The following is a 12,323-nucleotide window of genomic DNA, read 5'->3' as shown; positions in this document are numbered from 1 at the left end:
GGGGGGACCGGGGTTCGCCTGCCCCTGCGGGATGGTGGCAGGAGGAGGGCTCATCCCAGGGGTCCCTGACTCCGGGGTGTCCCCTCCCGAACAGGAGCAGAAGGCGCAGCTGGAGAAGGAGGTATCATCCCGCAGCCGCATCCCCCGCCTGGTCCTCCGGCCGCAGCAGAAGGTATCCCCAGCTTCCGAGTCGCCTTTTTCGGAAGAGGAGAGCCGGGAATTCAACCCGCCCAGTTCCTCCGGGGGCTCCGGCAGGACCGTCAGCAGCAATAGCTTCTGCTCAGGTACCGCAAACAGACACCCCTTACCCCCCCCTCCCCGACTCGGTGCTCAGCCTGGGGGGGTCACGGTGGGCCGACCACCGAGGCTTTGCTGTCACCCCCAGATGCAGCATCCGTGGGTCGGGCTCCTATCGAGCCTGCCGAGCATCCCGCTCTGCAGATGAAGAAGGGCAACCATTGATTTTTCCAGGGAAACCCAGTATCTGTTCTTTAAATACGTGTTCGTAAGCGACACCAGATGTTTCCATTTCGAGTTCTGCTATCCGCTGCTAAAAAGTTGGCGGTTTTACTGCGGCAGAATAGTTGCTTTAAAGAGAAAGATTTGCCTTAAAAACTGCAGCGTGGGGTTTGAGGCATTCTGAAAAGCCCGTACGTAAGCCAAAGAGTCTGTTATACAGGGGAGCTGCTACTAAGGGCATCAGACAGGGGTCAAATACTGCAATTCCTTTTAGTTTTGTGGCAATGATCTCCATGAGTGAATCAGAACAAAATATGTAGGTGAAGTTTTCGCTGTCTTATCGAAATGAGTTTTGTTTATTTGAGAATTCAGTCCTCTTCTGGCAAGCATGTCACCAGGCGTGAACTGGGCACGATGCCCTCTCTCTAGAGAGCGCAATGGCTGGGTGGTATACCAGCAGTAAACTCTTACTCTCCAACTACAGACCACAAAAGTATCATTTGCTCTTCAAAATGTCCCTTTACTTCAGGGACAACTTGAAACCAGATTTTTTTGTGTTAAATATTTGTCCTGTGTAGAGTTTAGCACAATTTAAGTCCCTCAACTAGCAGTGAATGACTCAGATACCTACTAGTGGTGAGTAATCTTTTAATTCAGTGAAAGTCTTCACTGTGTATGACATTATGCATGTGGATAACAGCATTGGGGGTCACATCATGAACACCTTGGGCTCTATATGAATATGGCAATTTTAAAGATATTTTGGTGACTAAAAATTTGGGTTTAATAGTATTTTTGAGAGCGTAACATTCTCTGTCTAACTAAAAATCTGAATTATAACAGGTTTTTTTTTTAATAGATAATATCAGAGCAAATTCCTGAAATTCCTTTTTGTTTGTTTATAAACTATTTATATTACCAAAGGTTTTCCTGAGAACAGCCAGAAGCACTCGTATTTATCTTTGTCTTCTCTATGGTGGATCAGATTATTTTTTTAAACTTCTTTAACAAGAAGCAGTGTATTGAACACTGTGTACAAGAACAGTCAATTTTCCTAAATGAGGAACACAATATCCATGTTTGAGTCTACCATTTCCTCCTTAGCTTGGATAGATTTTGCAATTCAGGCTCAGTGGAATGATCTATTTAGTTATTGTTTAATGAACAATGCAGAGTATTAAACAAACAACATGCTGAAGGCTTTTTCCCATGCCTTTTGAATCCCACCACCTTACCTGTTGGAGTTTGCCTGTTGTCTCGTAAGAAACAAAGGAGTAAAATCTTTTGAAGCTTTCTAGAAATACATTATTTTTATGATCTCTCCCAAATGGCTGCTTTTTATCCAGATTTTTTCCCTGTGTCTTGACAAGCCTTTCATCCTGGTTACTGACAAATCTTTTTTACGATATCTTTTGGGTTTGTAGCATGTTCTTCAGATCTACTCAACACAGAATGGCCAGAGTAACACCCTTGCTGTCCCACTGCACTAGAAGGGCAGTGTCTTGAGTCCCAGCAGAGCCTTATATTTACTCTGGGTGTGTCTGATCTCACGGCTTGACAGTTTTAAGGTGCCTTTCACAGAAGTATTCAAGAGCGCGATGCTAGTCTCTTAACTGTCTTTTAAGCACAGCTGGTCATATTTTTATTTCCTTTATTCATCTTCTATTCTTCCATGAATGCTGCGTTGATTTAGTTTGATTTTTTTTCCCCACAAGATCTTTGCGTTTCTCAAGCCACCTGCAGCACCTATACGGGTATGCTCTACCCAGGTGGACTGCTCTGAGTCTTCAGACCTTATGCAGCTGAGGATCAGCCACCGCACTGTCCTCCACCCCAATATGGGGTTTTGTTGTTGGTAGGTTTGGTGGGCTTTCACTGTGATGCAGGTATGACAACAGCTATACTCTGACATCTCTTCCCTGTCTTCTACTCAAAGTCATTCCACATCATCGTACGTCTGATTTAGGTTGAAATTCCCCAGTGGCAGCAGGCGGCTGCTGGTCCCTGTTTCTGGGAAGGGGATGGCAAAGAGCTGCATGGAGAGGTGAGTGGAGGGGCTGCAGGCTCTAACTTGCCTCTCCTGGTGCCCGGCTAGGCACTCACCATCTTAACTGAGAGGTGGCACGTGCAGAAAGGGTATTTATTTAAAATTAGCAAGTAATAATTTGAGAAGAGGTGAGCAAATGAATAATGTGATGAACGATAGTGTGATGGCAGTATGAAAAAGCTCATGAGCATTTGGATAAATGTCTTTTTTGTAACTTCTCTGGAGCATTAAACTCCAAAATATTCTTGATAAGCAGCAGATAGTGTGAACTGGCCCCTGGAAAAATTCCTTTCCTCTTTACCCTTCTCATGACAAGTTGCTCTCTGCCTTTCTTCCTTTATTATTGACACCAAGTGGTTATGATCAGTAGATTTCTTTTTCCCTAGCTAGAAATTATTTTTTTTTTCCTCATCCATTTAAATATGTATTTCCTGCTTGATTCCCTAGAGCTTCTGAGGTCGTCCGTTTTCCCTGGGTGCTCACATTTGTCCCAACCCATCAGTGAAGGCTTGGGAGTTCTTTCTCTCTAAATGAGAGCAACACGGTCTTCCAGGAATCGTTAATGTTGGTTTAGGTAGGGGGAACCTTTGGGAACTGTGGCAGTGCTGTGAGCACAGTGGCAACAGCAAAAAACACCTCTCGGCAACAGAGAAGAGACATTTTGTTTTAATGTTTGGTTTCTTTTGAAGAAGTTGTTAGTTCTGGCTGAGGTAAGTTTTAAATTTGCATGATCAGCTACCTCTTTGTCTTGTCTGACTGGATCAGAGACTCAGTTGGTCGTGTTGGTCAATTATTTACAATTTACTTTATGTCAGTTTTGCTTTGTAAGTCCATATGAGACATGGTGAGACTGTTAATCTTATCTGTGAAGTTCCTGATAAAATGTGTTTTTAATATTCTTTGTTTCTGCCAAGTGAACACGGATGCTGTCTGGATGTTGTGTAGGCAAGCTGGGCCTTTGTAGCTGTATTCGCCGTGCTCATTCCTGCCTTAAAATCGTAGCGCATCTGGGGTCCTGTTTGTCATTCGATACGGGAGAGCTTCTCTTCCTCCAGCCGCTGCCCTCCTTCAGCTTGGATGTCGGCCACGGAACTCGTGTGATGTCAAACGGTGAAAAAACACTCTCCCAGCAGCTTCCTCTGGCTCAGCTGCTACCGAGCGTTTGCCCGTGCCGTGTGTGTTTTCCCCATAAGTTGCGCTTGGCTGGGAAGGGTCTGGGCGCGCTTTCCCCGTCAGCCGGGAGGAGAGCGCGGCGTTAAACATCGCGAACAAACTGTCTGCTCAGGGGTGCGTGGCACAGCGGCTGCTGGGCTGCTCCTGGCAATCCCAGTTACGGTGCTTGCCTGGTAGGAAATAAGATACTTAGGGTGGGGTGTTATCCCTGATTTTTGTGTACACATCTTTTTGATACCAAGCCAGCTGTGTATTGGATGGAAGGCCACCTGGACGTGCTGAGCTCCGTAGCAGTCTGTTTAGCTTTTCATTTTAAAAGGAAGTTAGTTTGCGATATGCTTTTAAATTCCTCCTTATGAAGAAGAGTTGTTACACGCTACCTCTATAACGATGGCCAAGCTTCCCTTCAGCCTTTCTGCAGCAGCCAGACTCCTGAATTTCTGCAGGTAATGCAGCGGTGCTTTGTTAATGGAGATGCAGCTTCTCAGGAAGCGCTTGTGCATCTAATAATCAGTTCAGCAAAAGACTTCATGAGCCAGAGGACTCATTTTATTCCCACAGCAAATGTTTCCTCTTTTCTTGGGCTCACCTGCAAATTGCCTTTTTAACCAGAATGCGTAGTACTACGGGACGTTGAAAAAAAAACTGTAGCGTCTCTGTATATGAATGGTTGTGATTCACCCCAACAAAGTTTTCAAAAACAGGAGTTGAAGTTCTATTTTGCTTTTTCTTTCACTTTTCAAGGTCTGGGTTCAGTGTTTATTTCAGAACTTGTTCTTTTCTGGTATAAAGATTTTATTTAAATCTTGCTCTTTACACGTGTGGCACAGTAAATATGCTCCGGTACCATGCCTGCTCTGTAAGCCGTGGGCTGCACGTGCTGCGAGAGGCACCTCGGTGTTACCATGCCCTGCTCACGTGCTCCTGTGCACGGTCCCCTTGAACTCAAAGATTATTTGCCAGCTGGCCCAGCTCCTGATGGATGCTGGGGCTGAGTTTGCAGTGCATATGTCATAAAAAGCATGTAGGCTTTAGGCAGGCTGATTAAAGTTAATGTGAATGTGCTACCCATATTGCCAGACACAGGTGAGAGGAGAAGCGTTGTACTGGTGTTACTGGATGAAATGCTGTAACTTCTCACACTCTGGTAAATAATTTCTTTGCTAGAGCACTGAAGTAGGATGTACTGCAAACTGTCTAGCCTTGAAGGCTACACTATTAAGCATGTGGAATTCCATATATATTTCTGAATAGAAAGAGATAGAGGAAAACAAATTTTCAGTATTTTAGCAAGTCAACAGACTGAGGCCAGAGAGGAGTTATTAATTACTGAAAATAATTACCTCTATTATTTGTGTGTGTCTATATGTGTATGTATATATGTATGCATTATTTTGGAAATAGTGAGCTCTGCCATTCCTCTTGTTTCTTGCTATAAGAAGAAATATTTTGTTTAAATAGCTCCTTACTGGTTTATCTGTCATTTTTTCAGTCTGAGCTACTGAATCAGAGAGATACGCTTAAAAGTGTGCAAGTATGTGACACTGAAAGTTAGCTTCTCTTTCCTGCAGTCCTTTATGCTACACTTTTCCACAGTCGCTTTGCCATTTTTTCAAACTTCTGAAGTGGAGGCCTTCTCCGGCGCATTGGTTTGCAGCACTCTGTAAGGCAGTTTAGTGATCATTGTGATATTAATTTGTAAAAACACTGAAACAAAATCTGCTTTCAAAAATGCACGTATGGCCTTTGCATGAGGGTGACACTGGTGACACGCTTCCTTTTCTCACTGCTGCTTCCCTGGAGAATTTCCTGCTGGGCCGGTTTACATGCAATAATTTATTACTGCTTCATGTTGTTAACCACCAGTTCTGTTACTGTGGCGCAGAGATCTGTTCCAAACATGGAAATGAGAAAAGTGCCTAGGTACTAAAGAGCAAAGCCTGCCTGTTCCTCAGTTTTTGGCCTTTCCCTGCTTCCCTTTCAGCTTCACTATTTATTCTGTCTTACTAGGTAACGATCCTTTTGTTCCTGGGCCACACAACAACATCTGGAAGCCAAAATATTTGACCTTTTGAATATTTGTTGTCAGCTTTTTATGTGTCTGTCAGCACGGTGACCCTTTAAAGCCTGACCCAGAGCCTCCTGAGGTCAGTAGAAGAGTTCCCATTGTCTCTGGCACATTTTGGATGGTGTCCCAAGAACAGTCAGTACCTCACCCTTTCTACTACCCTGTTTGTCACAACTTGCTGTGTACTATGGACTGAATTCTAAACTATACAGTGTATTTTCTGCAGCACCAATGCATAATCTAATACTTCTGTTTTAAAGTGCTTGCCATGCAATTTTCTGTTGAGTGGTGCCATGCATATTGAAGAACATCACGACTTGTAGCAGAAATGAGCCTTTAATCAGAAATCTTTGATTTCTTTTATATTAAAAGAGAATCCTGGTGTTTTAAAAGAAATTCTACGTGACATGTTTTAACCCTATATTTATAGGGTTAATATATGTCCTTGAAATTTTGGGACAGTTTTTTGACATATATGTATCACCAAAGACACTGAGTGAGTTCTGTGGTGGTGCTAAGTGCCATTCTGGCTTTGGTGAAAATTAAAAAAAAAAAAAAAAAAAAAAAGGCATAAACCAACAATGGACCCAATATATGTGGTTTCCAAGCATCTTTAGAAGATAAACAGTGCAACATCATGAGGTGATGTTGGAGCTGTGAGGGTCACAGTCTTATGCTGTCAAGACATGAGGACAGAGCTATATGAGAACAAAGGAGTAGAACGTGTTATACCTTTTGAGGAAAAGATACAAATTTCTGGGTGGTTTATTGAAGATTTTTATTTCCAAAAATGATACCTTCAAAACTGAATAGGATATTTATAATTTCTTCCTTTGCTGCATAAGTGAAAGCATGTAAAACCACACACAAAGAAACCCATCTATATATACATAAATTTCACATAATGTTGACAAGAAATGGGTAATATTTTTTGCACTTGATGTAGTCAAGGCTCTCCCACCAGAGGTAGCAGCAGTGGCTCCACTTCCAGCTATTAGTCTCAGAAAAGGTTAGTGAGGTATACTAAAGTGCATAAAAATGCCCTGCCTAACAGCCCATACTCTTCTTTGTCTCTTTTTCAGACTCTTTCCTCTCCTGACCTTTAGTTAAAACTTTTCTTTAAAATTTTCAAATAGATTTTCAGTCCTTTATCATCTTAAACCCCTTGTCCAAATGTTAGGTGTGGTGTGCTATCAAAACTCTAGGATCTGTGCTATTCCTGACCACAGCACTCTCCTAGTAACAGTACTATTTTTATTGATAGCTTTACTAGTGAGCTTTGATGCTTTTTTTCTGTAATACCAATACCATTAGTGGTGCTATAAATGTAATGACAAAGCTGTTAAACCACAATTATATAGTCCTTTTTTCAGATGGTTTCCCAGAACTCACGTCAGTCCTGCTTATTAGTAAAGTGTTCAAATAGAAGGAAGATTAGTAGAGGCATCATTTGCTGCCAAAGACAATTAAAATTTGCTGCATCAGTGTAACTTAGCTGTTGTAGAGTCAGATGAAGGGCTGATACCTCTAAGGACATGTTTAGTGGAAATACTGCATGGTAAAAGATGACCAATCTCTAGGAGCAGTCAGTCCGTCTTCTTTCACCTTCCTCTTGCCTCTTCTACACAATATGAGCCTGTCACCATTTATGTCATGCTGTGAGCAACCAGAGAGGACCTGTTTTTGAATTCCATACTAAATTTTCAGTAGTGACCATTAGTGGTCAGCCTCTGGGTGTGATGGAAGAAAGGTCAAAGGGTCTGGTGAGGAACAGGTGTAAAAGTTGCCTGTATATTCATGATAGGAACCTCAGCAACAATCAGGAGTTGAAGATGTTTACTCTTGATTTTACTTAGTTCACTACTGGGTTAGATTTTATGACTAGAACATTAAAATCAATAGTTTCAGCTTGAAAGGTGGACCGGGAAAAACAAGGTAGTTCCCAGCTGTGGAATATCTAAAACAAATGTAAAGGGAAACTATGGTCCTAGGCATGTAGGTTGTATGGGACCTGTGGAGATCATTTCATCCAGCCTCCTTTTTGAAGCAGGAGTGTTTCCAGCACTATGTCACATCAGCCATGGCTTTGTCTAGCTGAGTCTAGAAAACCTTCAAGGACAAGAGTTTGCACAGCCTCTCTAGGTGACCTCAGGGAGAGGTGGAGCTGCTAGCCTGCCTTCATTCACAGGCAAAATGGAGCATAGTTAAGTTTTGTCTGCAGAGACTTAGAGATTAAATGTAGAATGAATTTGCTTAGCAGGATTTCGTGTAAGTAAGCCTTGTCAAATAAACCTCCTCTCTTTTCCTGACAGGGCTACAGTTTTTGGTTGCTCTTCTGCTTTGTTTTAAGGTGTTTGACTTCTGGTAAGACACTTTCCTCACAAGCACATGATATTCTGATTAATTTTATTAAATACAAACCCCAACAGATCTTTAAAATAGCTGTAAAATAAGTTTAGGATTGATCAGAAGGACCAAAGCTAGTAGCATCTTTAGGACTCTACTTTTAGTGAAGTTATTAAATATTGTTTTCAACAGTCTGTGCTTTTGCAGGTTTGCAGGTGAAAAGTAGTTTGTAGCAAATGACTAAACTTCTGGAGTGCATAAAATGATCTACTGGAATGGCTGCAATAAAAATGAAATGTTTTAGTACAAATATGAGCTGAGGAGAATGTTCACACTTCTTACCTTATGCTGTGTTCCCTAAACCATTGCTGGGCAGGTGCAGGTGCCTACAGAGGGTGATTCAGTGCCGTGATGAGGTAGGAGTTAGACTCCTACCTATTGAGAGCCTGATGGTGTCCATATGTATATGCTCCACCTCTGTCTTTCTATGCGTACTACTTATTTTATACTATTATGTTTCATCCTGCTGCTTTTACTGTGGTCCTTTTTGTTGCCCAGTTGTTCCAGAATGACATTATGAATCTCCTATTAGCAATGGTTTCTGACTGGGCAGTGAGCCCTTACACCTCACTGGTTCCACTGCCTGAGTCAGAACAGTGGTTGCACTAGTCAATGGAAAGAGATGAGGTCCTCCAGATAGTGACTCAGGGTAGTGAGATGACTGGAGAAGCCTAAATTGGGCTGTTGTTCTGACTAATCCTTCAGACGAGGCTCTTCCTCTCCATTTAAAACAGAAGGAACCTTTAGCAGGTGGAAGTTGGGTGATACATTCCCTTTGGTGTCTCTCAGTAACTTTCATTAATGAATAAAACACCCCTGTGCTAAGAGACCAGTCACAAAAAGAAGACCAAAGCAACATGTAGGGGGTCAAAAAATGTGGAGCACACAACCAGATTGGGAGATTATCCTGAAAAATGCTGAAACACCCTTGGTGGTTCACTGTCAATAGCCAGCTCTCAGTGTGCCATTCTGGCAGAGGCGTGGCTACCTGGACTAACAGATCCTGGGATGAACAGAAAGGGAACCATTAGGAAAAATCAGGAAACAGTTTTTGCCTTGGTACACAGAACAGGTAAAATTTCATTAAATGCCCATGTTTAATTCTGGAATCCACATTTCTTAGTGGAAATACAGAGTATGTACAGCCTGAACATTGGTCAAGGGAACCTTAAAAGAAGATGAAAGGGGGACAAAGGCTTAGGTAGGGGATGGACAGTTCAGACTCATAGAAGTGTATAACTAGATCTGGCAGCTGGGAGTGAAGGTAGAAAAAAGTCAGTGGTTCCTCAGTGAAAGCATCATTAATTATTTGAATGGATTATATAAGGAGGCTGTAAATTCAGTATTTCTTGAAGTCGTTAGGAAAAAGCAGTATTTTTCTAGAGAAGGCTCTAAGGCATATTGCAGTGAAACTTCTAAAGACTCTGTGCCCAGAAAATCAAAGAAAATTATCAAGTCACAACATATGGCCTTAAAGTCGACGAGAACAATATTTTTGTCAGTTGTTAGAGTATTATTATCTTTAACACTGTTGTTTATACTTTGACTTTACTATTTGAAAGCTAGTCAGTGCATGCAAATGTCAGAGTGCTCTGAGCAGCTTCCCTGATTGCTTGTTTGAGGAGACGCTATCCCGTGCTTGGCTTTGAAACTTGGCAAGCGCGTCTGATCTGGGAGAGGGGTTGGACGTAGAGTTTCAGTGATAAAATCCAGCTGATGTTCAAAGGGAAAGTCTATTCCCGGAACGCTCTTAGGAGGCCACTGTGAAAAAAGACACCATGAATATTGCTAAGAAAGCAATGAAAGTCGTGTGTTATAAATTTATGTGGTTTTCCCTCTTGTGCAAGTAAATAATACAGGCAAGATCAGAAGTATGGACTTTCACAGCAGTATTTGCCAGCTTGCTCTCCTCTGCCTTCCTGATGCTCACGTGCCTGAGAAGGTAAATCAGGTCTGTCTGTATTCCTGAAATCATTACTGGGGCAAAACTCTTGCCGAGTTATAGGACTGAATCCTCAACTGATCTTGTTGAAAACTACATTCACATCATATCTTCAGCAGAAAGTGAATCCCATCGTGGGCTCATCTGCTCCTCTTACCCCATTGCCTACTTTGGAGACAGATTCCTTCTCTTGGCCCATTTCTGGGCAGGTGGAGCTGGAGGAGCCGACAGGTCTGCGGGACTGAACCCTCACTGCAGCGGTTGCATCCTTCCTCTTGCGGGCGCAGACCGGAGCAGAGGTGTTTGCTGCGGCTGTGAGCGGGGCGAGCGGCCAGGCTGCCTGTGGGGTGGAAGGGGCATCAGCTTGATGTACAGTCAGGGTCCACGGGCAAGTCTGCTGCTCTTCTGTGGGGTGTTCACCTACAATATTAAACACAATTAAATAGCCCTTCAAGGCTTCGGTAGCAGGGAAGAATGAAGATAAATGCAGGCAATTTGGCTTGCACTTTGGATGGCACTTCAGTGTTCACCAGGACTTTTCCTTGTGCCAGAACGCGGAGCTGTAGGTGGGCTGGGAGGTGGTTCCTCCCAGCGTACAGCAGAACTTTGCTTGCCTTGGGTGGCGGGCACCGGTGTTTTGTATGCAGCTGTTCCCTTCTGTGATAGTAAACATTTTTATTATTCAAAAGGCCCCGCAAAAAACTGACACAGAAAAATATTTCTCCGCAGCTTGCCTTAGGTTTGAAAAAATTGTAATTTTGTTCACATTTCTGGCTAATACTAGGTAGAAGGAGTAGGAGTTATACATTACATAAAGAATGACAAACGATCAGAGGAGAGTGAGCACAATAAAATCATTCATTTACTTCAGCTGGAGTGGGAATGCTCACCTGGTAATTGGTGTGTCTAAAGGTCACCAGTGGTACGAGTAGAGACGAGCTATTGTTCTTTGTGCCAGGCTCATTTGTTCCTTTAATAAATGCCCCATTGCAATGAAAGCTGAAGGCCTTAAGGGTAAAACGAGGATATGTAGGTTTGACATAATCTGATCATACAGTGTCAGCAGTGTGATATCAGTGGCAATGGCGGGGGGGTGGTAATTAAAATATTAATTTTTTAATCTTATTTTTGTATGCTTTGTTTAGCTTCCCTATTTCATTTTTGCAGTTGTTTTTACATATTTGGTTGTGTTTTGGTTTTTTTGATTTTAATGTTCTAATTCTTCACACTGTAGTTTAGTTCTTTCATTATTTAAAGGTTTTATCAGCTCCTGAGGTTCTTCCAGGTAGCATCTCTATAGCTTTGGGAGTTATTTGTACATGAAGTCTCCCGTATAAAACACATCTGTGAGATCTGCAGAACCTGTCCAGGTATTGCAGTGATTTTATTGGTGGAGAAATGAAGTTAAATAGTTTGTCTTTTTTTAAAAACACAAAGATTTGAAAATAGTGCCACATAGAAAAACAGCCAAAAGGAAAGGTCATAATCAAAAAGAAACTGCATGAGACTGCACTTTTTTCAGAATATATTTGATTATAACTGTTTGTGTGCTTCTAAAGAGAAAACACTTTGGACCCAGCTAAAGGAACTGCTTAAATGCAGTTCAAAAGCTCACTCAGCAGTGCTGATCCACTGCCTTGTAGGGAGCATTCATTCAGCCTCCAGAAGAGACTCTGAACCCTTGAGAAAAGGAAATTGGCGCTGATCTGGGAGGAAATAGCCACCTTCTCTCTTCTCTCTGTTGAGTTATATTGTGATGTTGATGGGAGTGGAAAGGATAAAAAATAAACTAAAAATCATGTGGGCAACAATGCTGCGTTAGTCAGGATGAGTGTGGGGATGGGCTGAAAACCTTATTAGCAGTCTTCTCTTTCCTGTTATTTCTCTAGGAACTAATTCTGAATTGCAAAAGGCAGCAGCAAGATGGCAAAAGGAGATGCTTGTAGGCTTAATTGAGCTGGTTTGAAGGAATCAAAGACGATTAGCTGGATTAGGTGCTTTGCACCGTTACTGCCCTTTGTGCCTTGGGAGGTAATTCTAGCAGTAGGCTGGGCTGCCCCCGTGGCTTGGCTTCGTGTCTGGCAGTTTGCAGAGGCTGCGGCAGCAACACCTCCGGCGGGTGCTGCGTGCTAACGCATCTAGCATGTTTTGGATGGGCAGCACTTTTAAGTACCTTGTTCAGTATTGGAGGCAGGACACAGAGAAATGAGAAGCAGAGCACTGGTATA

The 12,323-nt window shown here is 42.5% G+C and overlaps 1 protein-coding gene across 1 annotated transcript in view; it reads left to right on the top strand.

The window, feature by feature from the left end:
* The first annotated feature begins 31 nt into the window (after positions 1 to 31).
* SYBU (syntabulin (syntaxin-interacting)) overlaps positions 32 to 12,323 on the top strand; it is a 41,707-nt gene continuing 29,415 nt past the window's right edge. The window contains exon 1 of the mRNA XM_009887941.1: positions 32 to 284. Within this exon, the coding sequence (XP_009886243.1) occupies positions 32 to 284 (253 nt within the window). The remainder of the gene's footprint in view (positions 285 to 12,323) is intronic.

Source organism: Charadrius vociferus, unplaced genomic scaffold, assembly GCF_000708025.1.
Source record: "Charadrius vociferus isolate BGI_N301 unplaced genomic scaffold, ASM70802v2 scaffold601, whole genome shotgun sequence".
In the NCBI taxonomy this organism is placed as follows: Eukaryota; Metazoa; Chordata; class Aves; order Charadriiformes; family Charadriidae; genus Charadrius; species Charadrius vociferus.
The sequence above is the reverse complement of the archived record's forward strand: the minus strand, read 5'-3'. Positions and strand labels throughout refer to the sequence as shown.